The sequence below is a fragment of the Manis pentadactyla genome, chromosome X, assembly GCF_030020395.1.
Source record: "Manis pentadactyla isolate mManPen7 chromosome X, mManPen7.hap1, whole genome shotgun sequence".
Lineage (NCBI taxonomy): Eukaryota > Metazoa > Chordata > Mammalia > Pholidota > Manidae > Manis > Manis pentadactyla.
In genome coordinates this window covers 16,332,417-16,348,476 of record NC_080038.1, presented here as the reverse complement: position 1 = coordinate 16,348,476, position 16,060 = coordinate 16,332,417, and the positions used below count along the sequence as shown (strand labels likewise).

Genomic DNA, 16,060 nt, shown 5'->3' with positions numbered 1-16,060 from the left:
CATATTCACTTATTTAGGAATATCCCAACATATAATTAAGTGAAAATTATGGCTTCAAAATAGCAAATGTGGTGTGACCCCACTCATGCAAAATTACTTATCCTAAATCCACATACATATGACTACGTTCCATTAGGTAACCACCACCAGGCAAAACTGCCCAGGGAAGAAAGCTGAAGTGTTCTGAACACGGAAACGGCATATATTTTAGGTTTCTGGGAGCAGTCTGGGAGAGAAGGGAACCACGGGGGCAGGGCCAAAGAGGAGAGGGGAAGGAATCAGAACCAGCAACATGGCACAGTGGCTCCTGGACAGGACGAGCTGGCTGGTGGGCAATTTTAAAAACTGGACTAGGTATGGGTTCTACCTACTCCTCTATGTTTTGCTGCTTCTCTGCGCCCACCCTTCCCAAGTTTTCAGTAAAAGTGTGTTTAGTCCCTCACAGGCTGTGTGAGAAATCAAGGGACAGAATAAAGGCCTAGGGACTATGTTCTACAGGTGGGTGAGTGTAGAGTACAGAGCAAGGAACAACCCCAAGAGGCAAAACACAACTGAAACGGAGGCGTCAAGGGAGCAGGAACCGGAACAAGCAGTTACTGGGAGAGATGCAAGTCCTTGGAGTTTCTTCATTACTCGGGCGATACTGGGTTTTCCTGCCACCAGTGGAAGGGGGATGGCACCCTTTTTACTGAACTTTTAAAGAAAGCTGAAGCCAGGATTATGCTTGTTGCCCTTTAGAATGGTGGTGAGTGGCCCTCCTACAGTGCGCAGGCTCTGGAAATACTTTGTCCTCATATTCTGGCAGCGATGTGCTCTTTGCAGGGGGTAGGGCAGGGCAGATCTGACCCCACCATCCTCTGGGAAACCCATCAGGCAGCCCCCATCTAGACCACAGTGACAGTCACTTGGGAGTAAGCACTGGCTCTTCTACTTGTTATCTAATGAGGTAGGAATGGCAAAGACATTGGGAAAGGAGCGAAGGCAGCTGAAGTTTCTTGGGAATTTAGAAGGCATACTGAAGCACCAGCATGATGTGGAATCCGTTAAGGCTTAAGTTCTTCCAGGGCAGGACCTGTGACTGATTTCATCACCTCTGCACCCTCAGCACCGAGCACACCTGGAACACAATTTTTGATAGATGTTTTTGAATGAATGAGTTGAATGCTACATGACTGGTTCTTGAACTTGAGAGCAGTGCTTCTCAAACCTGAGCGTACATCAGAATCCCCTGGAGGGCTTGATAAAATCCAGATGACTGGGTCCCAGCCCCAGAGTTTTTGATTCTGCAGGTCTGGGACTGGGCCTGAGAATATGCATCTCTCACAGGTTCCCAGGTGAGCCTGTGCTGCAGGTTAGCTGACCACACTGTGAGTAGCACCGCTTTAGAGTGAGAAATCTCTGGGAAACTTGTTAAACAGGTTGACCCCCTGGCTCTGCGTCTGGAGATTCTGATCTAGTTGAACCGGGGTGAGGACCAGGAACCTGCATTTTAACAAGCTCCACAGATTCTAACACGGGTTGTCCTCATCCACCTGGTCAGAATCACAGATGGTTCACATCTCTTTTACCAGGAAAGTTACCAGAGTGACCGACTGCCTCTTTGGAAACCAAGCCAGGTGCAAAGCTCAGTGGCGGCTGAGCCCTGGCAAGGCACATGTGTGAACATGGACGACAATGGGAAGTCAAGTGTGACCCACTGCGCAGTGAGGACATGAACACAAGGCCATCTCACATAGGAAGGTGCCAGAAATGTTAGAAGAAAGCAGCTGGGCACAGCTTCATGCCATGTGAGGTGAAGATGGAAGCTGGGGGTGGGATTAGTGAGCAGCAGCCAGCCTCAGGGTGGGGAGCATGAGACCAAACAACCAACCCAATCCCATATAACAAAGATGTCAGGGAAAGCTCATGTTTAGATGGCACCTAGAGATGGGACATTAGGAGCCAATGGCTCCAAACTGTGGCCTGCTGGGTTTGAAGGGACCCTGCAGTTCACTTTGGTCTCCCTAAGAGCCCAGAGAGCCCAGAGGAATGGAGCTGGAGTTGCCCAGTCTTGGCATTAGGCCCTCCTGACTTTCAGGTTCTGCTGTGCCACCGGGCACACATGTCTGTCCACACAGCACATCTGCTGGGTTTGGTACATGTCTGCAAGCGGATGACAGATGGCCCTTTGTGGACATAACATGTGCCATCTGCTTCTGGGCAACCCGCTGGCTGTGTGTCTTGGGCTGGGCTCCCCAGAGGCAGGGGGTCCTTCTGAGTTGAGGATCTCTGTGAAAGTCATTTATTAGGAAGTGTTCCCAGAAATGATTGGGCAGGAGGTCAAGCAAGCATGTGACACCAAGCAGGGACCCACAGAAGGTGACTTTGTTTTAATTCCTTACAGGCTGTCTGGAAACAGTTGGGTCACATCTGGGAAAGGGGGCTGCCAGCCTACTCATCTGTTGTTGACCAAGGATGGTCCCAGGAGAAGTAAACTTGTGGGCATCTTTGCTTCTGCTCACACGCACAGGCAAGGTAGGCTCTGGTGGCCCAGAGCTGTCTGCCCGCAAAGGGACGGGGTGCTGGGAGGGGCTCTGACAAGGTCTGCACAACTGCGTCACCTTGGACAAGTTCCCTACCTTCTCCAAGCCTCAGGTAACTCTTCTTAGGGCCTGGCACATTCAACTTCCACTTGTATATTTTCTTTCAAGGTTCTAAATTGCTAGAAGATTCTCATTTATCCTGTGGCTAAATTTCTCTTTGTAACTACTCATTGCTGGTCCTGGGTCTGCCTTCTGTGGCCACAAAACCCTTCTGTCCCTCTTGCCCTTTACAGGAAGTTGTAAAGAGCTACCATTTAATCCCCAGAGGGTTCTTTTAGCCTAATAGCTTCAGCTCCTTCACCTGTTCTCTAGATGACAAAGAATGTTTCTAGACTCCACCTCCTTCCGGCTGGCCTTTTTGGACATCTGAGTGCCTCTTGAAATGTGGCATCCAGACAGGAAATAGGGGCTGCAAGTACCTTCTGACTTCAGTATTCAATCAAATGTGGTTTGATTACGAATGTGTTAGTTACGAAGTCATAGTCTCATGCTGCAGTGATCTGCTGTTGGTATCATCATCTTGTTGGGGAGAAGGACAAGCCCACAGTCGGTTGTTGCTAATATGACCAGTCACATGACATGGGGCAGAGGCCACTACTTTATCCCATCTGGGTCTTTGACCTCTGACCTTTTGGAACTAGCGGGTTTCTTTTTTTTTTGGAAAATGTTGACATTACACCCAGAACACTGAATCCAGAACACAGTAGCAGTGATGAATGATTCTCTGTTACAGTGGTGCTCACTCTCTCGTACGTATCATAATCACCGGGAGAGCTTGTTAAAGCAGATGGCTGGGCTGACTCTCACAGTTTCTGATGCCCTAAGTTTGACATGGGGCCAAGAATTTCCACTTCTTAACAGGTTCCTAGGTGATACTGCATGAAGACCACTGAAAACCACTACTCTTACATTTCCCGGCTGCTTGGGCTCTGGTGTCATCAGTTTCCAGAAGGTTTTAGTCGAGGGATGGAGAAGCAGCAAAAGTTCACATATGTTGCATGTACTTGTGTTAGGAGTAGTCATATATATAATCTAATTTTATTCTTTAACAGTGCTATGAGTGTAGAGTCATTATCCTCCTTTTAAAAATAATAAAATGACACTCAGAATTGAAGTCACTGGAAGTCACATGGGGCAGATCTGGAACTGGAGCCCAGGTCTGCATGACCTCAAAGTCGAATCCTTTCCTACTGCCATGCTGCTTGTTAAGCAGTCAGCTGGGCCAGAATGCCAAAATTACTCATGATTACAGCACACACGCACACACATTCTGGCCCTTCAAATCCTTTTGCTTGAATTGCATGTCACAAACATAAAATATATTTCACATATACAAAAAATGGTCTCAGAAGAGGATAAAGATAACATGGGATTTCTTTTCCTCTGTCACATGTCTGTTATTGTTTTTAATCATGCTTTCACAGTTATCTTAGTTTATGTGTCAATTTCTAGTAATAGCCTCTCCACAGAGGTTGCCAGAGCCATGTGTTGGAAGGAAACATATAGGGATTAAAAGGAGCCCATAATGATATGGATGGTAAAAAAATTGACCTGCCAAAATAACCCTCACTATCAAACAGGCACATTTTAGAGTTTTGTGGCTTTGAGAAAAGGTTCTCTATGTTATTCTAATACATAGTCTTTTTCTTCCTCAAAAGTGCATTACAATGGATGAATCTTGAAAACATCATGCTAAGTCAAAGTCAGTCACAAAAGACCACATGTTGTAAGATTCCATTTACATGAAATACCCAGAATCCATAGAGGCGGGGAGTAGATCAGTGGTTGCTTAGGGCTGTGGGGTGGCTGGTGGTATAGAGAGGTGAGAGTTAAAGGGCACAAGGTTTCTTTTTGAGGTGATGAAAGTGCTGCAAAATTAGACTGCGGTGATGTTTGTACAACTCTGTAAATACGCTAAGAATCACTGAATGGCACACTTTAAGTGGTGAATTGTATGGTATGTGGATTATATCTCAATACAGCTGCTACCAAAAAAGCACACTACATTTGCAAAAAAAAATTTTAAGTGTCCATTATACATGGGCATTTGTAGTTTTGGATTTTTTCAACATACACAATTATTTTAGAGGTGAGAGCTATGGAATTTAGGTTTAGCTAGGTAGGGCCAACTCAGGGAAGGTGGAGTGCCATGGCTGACCCTAGTAGTGCCACCTTGACGTCGGAGGTGAGGAGGGTGCTTGGAGGACTGTGGTGTAGGTTCTGCCACAGGAGGTGCAGGTGTGTGGATGGGAGCGTGGATAGCACATTATACTACTGACAAGGGCTGGGGGCTTCAGGACAGACTGCAGGTCCCAACAGGCATGCCGGAGTACGTAGCTGGGCTTTCAAGCCCAGCCATACAAATTGGGGTGTGGGGGAGGGTGGGGGGGCACCTGGGGCCCTGCATCCCGGTAGGAGGAAGAGCAGTGGGGCTGGTCTGGGAAAGGACTCAGGCTGCAGGGCGGAGCCGGGCTGCAACGGGGCTGGGGCCAGAAGTCAGGCGCCACCCCTGGCCACACACCTGATTCCTAGGGAGGTTGCTGTTGGCCTTACCAGGATGTGCCTTCAACCTCAGCTGTGTGAAGGGAAGAAAGGAAATCAGAGAGAAGGAATTATCCCATACAAGTTCTTCTTAATAACCTTTTACTGGATGGTGACAGATGGTAACTGCACTTACCATGATGAGCATTTAATAATGTACATATGGATGAATCACCAAATTGTTAATCTGATACCAATATAACATTGTGTCTAAGTTATATTTCAATTTAAAAAAGCCCTTTACTCCTCCGAGCACTGATGGTGCCACCAACTCAACATTACTTATGCCAAAGACCGTGATAGGGGCTGGAGAAACAAAGACCAAAAGAAACAGTCCCTGCCCTCCAGAAGTTCAGAGTCTAAAGGGGAAGGGCTGACTCTTTAGATCATGCTCAACATAATGATCACATCCTATCATATCTGTGACCCACCATGTGTTCAGGTTGTGTTGCAGACCCAACTTAGGACCCGCATCTACCACAACAGCTAAAAAAGCACACACTGAAATGTTATCTAGCATACTTAATATTGCACAGAAATTAAAATACTGATAATTCCATAAACTTTACTCAAAGGATAAGAATGTTCTTGGATGGGCTGACAGTTACATTTTCTAAACAAGACCTTGTAAACACATACCTAATACAAAAACTTCTTCAGGTAACACAGCTCGTCACATCCTCAATGGCAGAACAAGTTCAGGTGGCCTGTTGGGCCCGCAAGTACTTGTTATGTAAAATTGCATTTTTGATGTTAAGAATTTAAAGTCTTCCTCGGCATCTTTATTCTAAAGTGAGTGTGACATGTTGGATTCAACCGGAATGCTTGGTGATGGACAGACCTGATGGGATGTGATTCGATTTGGGGGTTAAAAATATTTGCTATTTAAGAAACTGTACTTCAACTTCAACACTCAAATTTGGTTTAAATAAACTGACTGTGTTGCACTATTTTATTTTTATCATACGCAAGGTCACATAATATAGTGGGGAGGGAGCCCTGGATTCCCATCCAGACTGTAATTTAATATCCAAGTCACCCAGACAAACAGTACTCTCTCTGGGGCTCATTTGCCACGTTTAAAAAGAAAAACAAGAAATTGCGATAGGAAAGGGAAGGGTTTGGTTAAATGATCTCAAATATCTCTCCTAGCAAAATTCTATTAGGTCAAGTAAAGGCTATTTAATTTCACCATTCAGATCTGTGCAAAGCACACCAAACTGGTATTTTATTTTTGAATGTTAGGACTAAGAACTTTAGTACTTAAAAAAAAAAACAAAAAACAAGCAGCACCCCTCTGAACCTACCTGTAGCTCTAACATCAGGAATTCAAATTGGAGCATTTTTAGCCTGGGAAGTTTAAGCAAGCCCTCAACCTGAGCCCTTGCCTGCATTTCATAATTTGGCTAATTTAAGTCACCAAGCAGTTCTATATTTGACAAGAAAGTAAAATCATTTTACTAATATTTTCACGCACCTCAGAAATTACTTCTAATTGGAGACCTGTAAGTACCATCGGCATACCAGGCAGAAAATGAGGGGATTTTATCCTTCCTTGGACTTTTTTTTTCCCTATGAAATACAACCCCAACTGTCAGAAGTAAGTTCAGATGCCCTCAAAAGGTTCACAGAAAACAGACTACGAGAGGCGTTGCATTAGAAAACAGAAAAATCAATTCTAGATGAAAGCCAAATAGAAGCTTTCAGATTGGCAATAAAGAAGAGTTACAGTAATCATTTAGCTATTTAAGAGCAGGACGGAACTGATAGAGAAATGCTTTCCTAAGGTCTCAAGATTGAGGTGGTTTTAGTCATCATTTGTGCGCTGGCTGCATCTTACAAAAATAACTTCATGAGGAGGGTTCCTACGAAAGTCCAGCCCATACCCAGCTTTGCAACTAACTTTACTGCCTTTTATCTCGCGGCGGCATTGAAGGTGCAGGGCAGTAATTAGATCAGAGCCTGTTAAGTCAGGGAGAGAAACTGGAATGAACTACTTTCTTAAAGGAAGTCACCTACAATTGCCTTGTCCACTTTGCCAAGGGATGGGCCGGGCAGAGTCCAAGAACACGATGGGAGAACTCACTCGTCTGGGGTCGGGAGTGGGCGTGGAAGCAAATTCCCGCAGGCGGAATGTGAGACCAGCAGCCCGGCAGCCGCGAGCTGCCTCCGCAAGGGCGCAGAGTAGGCCCCGCATCTCGCCAGGGTGAGCCCAGATGAGGGGCGTGCTACGGGGCGCAGCTGGCGGTGAGCCCAGGATTCGCCCGGGCGCGGTTCCCGCCAGTGGCTTTTGAGTGCGGCGGCCTCCTGGGTGTCAGCGCGCAAAACCGCCGCTTAATCCCCGCTCGCGCCCTTTTTAATTAGGCCTCCTTAAAGCAGCAAGTTGCGAGTCATTCGCTTCTTTCCTAGGCTCTGGGGCACTAGGGAGTCAAAACTCAGGCCCCGCGCCTCTCCCCAGACACTACCTGGCGCAGGTTCCCCGGAGACTCGCGCCTCTCCGGCGAGAGCCCCCGGCACCCCTAGCCGGGTCCCTGGGGCCCTGGTGACCGGTGGCTCGTTGGGTCGCCGGGGTCAGGTCCCAGGCCCAGGTCGCTTCCTCCCGCGCCCCAGCCCTTGGTTCCGGGCCAGTAGCAGGGGCGCGGGGCGGGGTGCGCCGGGCAGGCCGAGGTCGCGCGCTATTCCTGTCGCTGTAAGCTACTGCCATGTTAGGTGCGGCGCCCAATCACGCCTCCCACCCGCCGCGCTGACCCGCGCCGCCCTCCCCCTCCCTAATCCCTCAGGCTTTGACTTGATCCTCCGGGAGGAACAAGCTCACCCCCCTGCCCTGTGGCCAGTTGTCCCCGGCCCTCGCGAGTGCCCGCAGAACCTGTCCTCCTCGTTCACCCCCCGGGAGGTCAGAGCCCTCGTCCCGCACTCCCGGGACGCCCCGAGCCCGGCCGCGTCTGCGCCGTCGGAGATCCGGCACCCCCCACCCGGGAATCAGTCCACCCGCAGCCCGGCCCTTGCAGGTGATGGAGCGCGGCCCCCGCGGTCCCTGGCGCGCCGTGTGAGCCCCCTGAACTGGGCCGGGGAGGGGGATGTGGGCAACGCACTGGCAGCCTTGGCACCTGCCAAAACCAAACCCTGCACCCCTCGGAAGACTCCCAACTCAGTGCCCTCCACTACTGGGAGCTTCTGGAAATGGCTTCCAAACAGGAATTGTTCTGAGAGAGGTGCGGGGAGATCTGTGGACCCGGATTAAGGAGCCCTGGGCTTCAAGCTGAGCAGTGAAACATGGGTCCCCTCTAGGAGCTCTGTGGCTGGCGCGGGGGGCGGGGCTCGGGGACCCCGTGGCCGGCATGCCTCAGGCTGCTTCTGGCTGGCCGTAGGCCCAGCCCGAGCCCGGCAGCCTCCCGCCCTGGACATCATGAGTTACTACCTGTCTTACTGCAAAGCTCATGGTGGAGCACTGCTCACGGGCTACCAGGCCCTGCGCGCCGAGGGCTTCCTGTGCGACGTGACCCTGGAGTCCGAGGGCAGCGAGTTCCCGGCGCACAAGTCGCTCCTCGCGTGTTCCAGCGACTACTTCAGGGCCCTGTTCAAAAGCCATACCCGGGAATCCCGGGCGCGCGTAATCCACTTACATGTGCCGTCGGCCGCCGGCCTGCAGCGCCTGCTGGACTTCATCTACACAGCCTGGCTGCCGCTCTCCATGGACACGGTGGAGGACACGCTGGAGGCGGCCAGCTACCTGCAGGTCACTGAGGCCCTGGGTCTGTGTGACCGCTACCTGGAGAGCCAGCTGGCCCCGGAGAACTGCTGCTTTGTAGCCAACGTGGCAGCGCGCTTTGGCCTGGTGCACACGCTGGCCATGGCGGAGGGTTGCATCGTGTGTCACCTGCGCGAGCTGCTGGTGCGGGGCGCGGGCCCCGCGGGGCTGCTGGAGCTCAACCCCGCGTCGCTGAGGGCCGTGCTCGGTGCCCCCGACGTGGCGCGGGTGCCCGAGGCCCAGCTGCTGGGCCTGGCGCTGGCCTGGCTGCGGCAGGAGCCCGAGGCCGAACGTCTGGCCCACTGCGCCGCGCTGCTGGAGCGCGTTCGCTTTGGTCTGGTACCAGCTGACGTGCTGCGGCGCGTGTACTCGGGCTCCGGCCTCGTGCTGCCTGCCCGAGTCAAGAGCCTAATCATCCAGGCCCTCAACTATCACACAGCGCCCTCCCGCCAGCCTCTCCTGCAGGGCGAGCAGACCAGCGTCCGGAGTCCCCAGACCCGCATCTTGTTGGTCGGGGGACGCAGGGGGCGGAAAATGGTGACAGTGGAGGTGGCAGCCCCGCGGGGAGAAGCCAGGGTCAGGGGCCCCATTGAGGAGCCCGAGGAGGAGGAGGAGGAGGAGGAAGAGGAAGATGAGGAGGAGGAGCAGGAAGAAGAGCAATTAGAAGACCAGGAAGAGGAGGAGGAGGAGGAGGAGGAGTGGGAGCTCACCCAGGACGTGGTGGCCTTCGACATGCACAATCACCACTGGCGCAGACTTACGATGCTGCCTGCACCCCTTCTGGGGCACAGCGTGTGCGCTGTGGGCAATTTCCTGTTTGTGCTGGGCGGGGAGAGCCCTTCCGGCAGCGCCTCCGCTCCCCAGGCCGACGGCCCGCGGGATGTCACTGCCCAAGTGCACCGTTACGACCCGCGCTTCCACGCGTGGACGGCGGTGCCAGCTATGCGGGAAGCGCGGGCCCACTTCTGGTGCGGCGCGGTGGGCGAGGGGCTCCTGGCTGTCGGAGGCCTGGGCGCGGGCGGCGAGGCGCTGGCCTCCGTGGAGATGTACGACCTGCGCCGGGACCGCTGGACAGCGGTCGGGGCCTTGCCTCAGGCGCTGCACGGCCACGCGGGGGCCGTTGGGGACCGCGACATCGTGTACGTCTCTGGGGGCAAGGTGGGGAGAGGCGAGGGCAGCGCGAGTAGCCTCCGGGACGTGTACTCCCTGGGCCCCGGGGAGCGGGCATGGAGCAAGAGAGCGCCCATGGGCACGGCCCGCTTCGGGCACCACATGGCTGTGCTGCGCGGCGCGGTGTTCGCCTTTCTGGGGCGCTACGAGCCCTTCTCCGAGATCGAGCGCTACGACCCCGGCACGGACCAGTGGACGCGGCTTAGGCCGCTACCCTACGACCGCTTCTGCTACGGGCTGGCGGTAGTGGAAGAGACCGCGTTGCTGGTGGGGGGCCTCAAGTGGCGGAACTCGCGACAGGTGCCTACCCGCAACGTGGTGGGCTATGACCTCGACCTGGACCGCTGGGAGGACACAGGCTGTGCGCTGCCCTGGGCCTGGAGCGGCTTGCAGTGCGTGGTATTGCAGCTGGCCGAGGGTGGGGACGAGGAGAGGGAGGGAGAGCTCGGAGAGGCGCTGGATTCAGTGCTGGGCTTAATGGGTTAGTGCAGTCTCGGGGAGTCAGAGGAGAAAGACGCGCTAGAGCAGGCTTAGAGAGCAACACGTGGGCTTTCCTGAGAATGGGACTCTGGGAGCAGAGTGGCTCCGAAAGGTTAAGCAGGCAAGCAAGGGCTTGGCCAACGAGGTCCATTGACCTTAAGCTGAAAATGGGAAACAGAAGGGGTCAAATAGAAGGATCCACTAATCGGCTTCAGTGAGTTGGGGTTCTAGAAGACTCATGTTGGGCTAAAGATGGACTTTTGAAAATAAAATATGCCCCATTTTCCATCTTATAATTTGTTTCCCTAGGGGCTAAACAGTGATTATTTTTATGCCAAACAAACAAAAAAGGCCAATCTATCCAATAAGTTATATACAAAACCGTGAAAATTGTTAGCTATAAAGACTGTAATAAATAGCCCAAGAAGATGGTATTAGCAGTAAAAATAGTGAAGTGAAGTGCCTTGGTTAAATAGCATGAGATCATTGTAAGAACTGATTTTATGATTCAGAACCATGGTTACAGTTCTGCTCTGATGGTTTAATATAAATATGTAGCTGAGAGGAAAAAGATCTCTAAGAAAGCACCTCTATTTTTTTTTTGAGTAAGTGTACTAGGTTAAGCTTTTCTGTCCCTCGTCCATACCCCTAGTCTGTTTTTGTCTTGGCTTTAGGGTGGCTCTTTGGTTTTACAATTTATCTCAGCAACCCTTAGTTAGCCATAATAATCAGGGTCCTCACATTAAGTGCAACAACTAACAACAACAAGAAACAGTTTAATTCTTTCATCCTCTTTAAATGTTCATTCTGCACTCATGCTGTAGGTTATATTTGTAAAAAAAAAAATTAATTTCTGGTGGTGGTTCCTCCCACTCCCTCCCCCTGCAACTTCCCAGAAGAATCACAGAGAAATGAAAGAGTAGGTGAAATTTTAAAGTTGTGTCAAATAAACAGGAAACCGGCTTGCTTTGGCAGGGTCTCGGAAAAGATACTTGTGTATAGTGAACAGGTGCATCTTCTGGCGTGTACCACAAGGGAGTGGCCAAGTCAGAACTCCTAACTGTGGAGGGCAAAAGGGGGGAAGGGGATGGTAGCTGTGTGATTAGGTCACAAAGAAATGGGGTAAGGACTCTGCATGAATAAAGTAGGTGATTTATAAGGATTCATTAAGAGCTGAATTTATTTGACTTCAGTTTACAGTGCTGCCTCTCTCCTAGATTTGAAACTAATGCAATAAAATGTACAGACATATAGTGTTAAAAGGTCTCTTTCATGCTAGGCTAGCCACGAGTCTTTTAAAATTCATTATTTTAATTTTTACCATTTAAAACAACAGAGCTGACTTTACAAAAGTAAAAGCTGCTTAGTAGTAACACAGCTAGTCTTTCCATCAACTGCTCCCTGTTTACAGGGCACAACCTGGCCACTGTATCCATGACATGTCCATTAGGTACATATATTTTTAAGTGATTGTGCACACTGGTCTAGTAAACATCAATAAATCTAAACACCTGTAACAAGCACACTTCATTTTAGGACAAGAGGTTTTGTTTTTGTTTTTTTACATATACAAAATCCCACAAATTTAATGTGCATCAATATCCATGCAGTAAATAAATGTTTTTACAAATAGGATTTTTTAAATGATAAAAATATTACACTGGACCCAAAATTCCATACAAACATTAATACATGATTTCTCATCCATTTTGACTAAATATAGGATTACTGAAAATGTGCTGTAGAAAGGCCACTCTCCTGTACAGTTGTGCAAAGTCTGCGAAATGACAGTGATTCAATGGTGGTTTCAAAAGCAAAGAAAAAGATCCCCACTGTGGAGTTTTTACCTTCTCCTCTACAGCAAAAATATTCACTGGCATATATCTGAACTCTTAGAGATGAAAGTACATTCACTGAGCTGTACAGGCAACAGTATAAAGCTGATTAGAAGTAGGTTTTAGGATATAGAATAGTAAAGGAGGGTCCTTTCCTCCAAAAAAAACAGCAAATTGTGACTTGTACGTTATGCAGCCAGACACTAAAAAGCAGCACAGTCATTATCATGCTGTGATCACTTTCAAAAACGAGATGCTTATAAATGGAAATATACGAAGAGGCCTTTTTCATAGACTTCATCAAGTCTATAGAACAATTCATGAAGCTAGGAAAAACCTCTATACATGGTTTCTCTCATATATTCAATGTATTCTATCTCTGAATGACCATCATTCTCTTGCTCCTCTGGAGAGAGATACATTGTTATTTTTCAACATTGTTTTCTATATTAAAACACACATCAGCCTGTAACTAAACATATTTTACTTCCCGGCCTGAAGTATTAATTACATACATTTAATTAATGGACTAGGGTGGGGGGAGGAGTGGAAACTAACTGGAAAGTGGATTCACTTCAGTGTATACCTTGTTTTTTAGGAATTGGCATTTAAAAACATGAGTTTGGGCTGAAATTATATATATATATATGTGTGTATATATATGTGTGTGTGTGTGTGTATATATATATATATAATATACTATATATATTATATATATATATACACCTGGTAGCTGCCTTTCTGGGTGAATTAAGTGTATTTTAAAAAATCCACTCTCAAATTCCTCTGTACACAATCAGCATTTCGTCACTACAAAAATAAAGGAGGATTTAAACCAAGAAAATAAAGCAGCTCTATCTTCAATTTTGGTCTGAGTTACAAAAACATTTTACAAAGCTTTGCCCTGATACACCATTAAGTGTCCCCATAGATTTGTAATAGGATTTCCATTAACTGGCTTTCACAAGTTAATAGACTATTAAGACGAATATTAGATACCTGAACTTTTCTTGTGTTTGATGCTCTTCTATTTTGCTCAACTCTGTGTGCACATCTACATTTCACAAAAATAAAACTACAGCATTAAACTTTGTGCAATGTTTAAGAAAATTCTTAGAACATTTTAATAAATATAAAAAAGGTTTAAATTCTTTCCCACCCACAAGGATGTCTGCACCTGAAAAAATGTGATTTACTTTTGAAGTCTTGTTTATACAAAATTAACTTAAAGGGAGAAAAGATGACCTTAGATAGAAAACTGCCTTTTCGTGTGTTTACTACTTGAAGACCACCTGTCTTCAGAGTTGTTTGCAAAAGTTAATTTTAAGTCATTGAAGACAGTTGATTTTGCACATGGTAAACATAAGCTGAGCACTAACTGCATATAAAATATACAAATGCTCATTAAAGACAGTGGTATTATTACCATATATGATTTGTTTCATCTAGTTTGGTAACATTAAAGTGTAGCTTGTCAAGTGTCCCACACACTGATATAAAAACTACGTTATATATTTGTTCAAAGTACCAGAAGGTACCAGGCGGCCAGAGGGCAGAAAACACTTACACGTGAGTTTCAATGTATGAATGAGTGTGTGTTAGAGAGGAAGTGATTACATCTACTTCAGAGGAAATACTTAGTGGGTCATTCGAGGTGGTGTTTTGACAGATATCCAAGAAAAGATCGAGGTACATCTGCTTCCACTGTTGGAATTCTTTAGATGTCAAGTCTGGATTGTCTAGGACTTTATCAATAATGGCTACTTCCCCTTCTCTGGCCTGAAAAGCAAAAGGATACAACAGTTAAGATGGGGGCAACCTTTCATTCAGGTTTAAAGTAAAATGTTAATAGGAAAAATATTAAGAAGCCCCTAAGAAATGGCTCTGATAAACTCGGCTATTTAGACTCAGATCATAGTGCACTTTGCTCTACACCCAAGGCATGCATCATATTGCCCACTCTGTGTGGTTTTTCTCTTGGCTTGCTCTGTTTCCAATCTCTGCCTATGGTGAACTTCCTCATTCTTTAAGATCCAGTTCAAACGCCTCTCATTACCTGAAGCCTTCCTTTAACAATCGATAAAAACATTTTCTTCCTCACTTATGTCCCCATAACAGTTTATCAGTGTCACTGAGTGCAGCCTTACCACATTCTGTGTAAGTTACTTTTGCACTGTCCTGTCTCTCCTGCTAGATGGTCAGCTCCTCATGCTTCCATGAGAGAGCGAGCATGGCCCTCCTGTCACCACAAATACATAATTCTTCCTGTGTGAATGGTATGGCTCGCTTCCTGTAGCACTGGGGGCTGCAATAAAAAATGGCCCTCCCTTCCACACTGGAGGTCTGCTTTCACTCTGGGGTGATTCACCACAGCACACCCTCCTCAGGTGGGAGGTGGGGCAGGGGAGGAGGGGGTAAGACAGTCTGAGATTTTAAATCCTGTCTCTTACAGGCTCAAGGAAGGGGCAGGGAAATCTTTGGAATGTTCTGCTCAAAGTGGGAAGGAACGGTTTGGGCTAGCCAGAGTTGGGAGGGAAGACAGCAATGTGCCTAAGCAGCCGTGCTGGTCCTGGGGGCCACATGAAGACAGCAGGCCTGGGACTGTGGATGCCGGGACCCAGGATGATGGCAGTTGCCTGTGCTCTGTGAGGGGCCTGTTATAGTGCCCGGAAGTTGCTTGGGCAGTTGTCCTTCCCTAATGGGAGATTTCCAGTCCCTATCAGTTCTCACACTGAAAAGTACAGGGCTCTGTAGTTCATTTTACCAGCAAGGGGCATTTCTTTACAGTGGCACTTCATCATCTTTGACCCAGAGTGGAGCACAGGGTCACATACCTGGTGATTCATCAATACTCAGTGAACCGAACACTGGCAGGAGCTCATATTCTTTGCTACTGGAAGAAAACGCTTTGGGTAATTTACAGAGCATAAAAGCCAGGGGCAAGGGGCTGAAAGAGAAAGGGGCAGGAGCAGGTCTCTAAAATACACTGGTGAGCCTGACTAGCTTCAAAAGGCTCTGCCTACTTTTGCAACCAGGCAGTTTAGACCCGACTGGGAGCAAGAGTCTGCAGGGCTGTGAGGATATCTTTGGAGCAGGGCTGGTCTGCATAATCATTCTTAGAGTATTCTAGCTCTTCTTAAAGTTCTGGTCTTGGTTACCAATAGGCCATTAAGTCGTCCCAGTGATTTGCATTAGTATTTGCATGAATACCCATCGAAAGCTAATTGACTGAAAACTTGGCCGCTTGCTACTGGAAATTGTTTCAAATCATTCATTTTCTATTTTGTTTATCGCTTTGGTACTCACTTATGTTCCAAAATTACAAAACCTCAACCAAGCAGACTATGGATCTGAAATACTTCCCAAAGGAACCCTTTGACCTTTTGTCTCCTGAAATCACTGCTTCACCTTCTCTGTAAGTTCTTTTCTGTTTTTGATCTTTTAAGAGGGCAGGGCCTATTTAGGGTAGGGTGTTCTTTAAATAACTACATTAATAACTATATGGCTTATTTATCTTAGGAAAATGAAAGATTGAGGAATAACACCAGCTCTGCATTTCTGGGAAAAAAAATTACATTCTGTTTTCTCCTAGAACGAAGTAACTTAACATTTAGTCAGTGCATTAAGATGTTAATGAAAGGTTAAAATTATTTCTATTTTACCAATACACTTATTATGCTATAGGAACAGCTCAGCTTCAGGTT

At 47.9% G+C, this 16,060-nt stretch overlaps 2 protein-coding genes across 5 annotated transcripts in view; one reads left to right on the top strand and one right to left on the bottom strand.

Annotated features, from left to right (window-relative positions):
• The first annotated feature begins 7,934 nt into the window (after positions 1 to 7,934).
• Positions 7,935 to 12,523, top strand: KLHL34 (kelch like family member 34). The gene has a single exon (XM_036912837.2). It carries the CDS (start codon positions 8,530 to 8,532, stop codon positions 10,525 to 10,527), a length of 1,998 nt encoding a protein of 665 aa, XP_036768732.2. The 5' UTR covers positions 7,935 to 8,529; the 3' UTR covers positions 10,528 to 12,523.
• A 546-nt stretch (positions 12,524 to 13,069) lies between these two features.
• Positions 13,070 to 16,060, bottom strand: part of CNKSR2 (connector enhancer of kinase suppressor of Ras 2) — a 257,408-nt gene continuing 254,417 nt past the window's right edge. For 2 of the 4 annotated variants that reach the window (XM_036912833.2, XM_036912835.2), the window contains one exon: positions 13,070 to 14,135. In XM_036912833.2, coding sequence (XP_036768728.1) covers positions 13,920 to 14,135 — 216 coding nt within the window. In that variant the 3' untranslated portion in view covers positions 13,070 to 13,919. The remainder of the gene's footprint in view (positions 14,136 to 16,060) is intronic. The other 2 variants (XM_036912832.2, XM_036912834.2) reach the window with 1 other exon arrangement.

Coding starts and splice junctions, on each gene's coding strand:
- KLHL34 (XM_036912837.2), top strand. CDS start 8,530: ATGAGTTACTACCTGTCTTACTGCAAAGCTCATGGTGGAGCACTGCTC.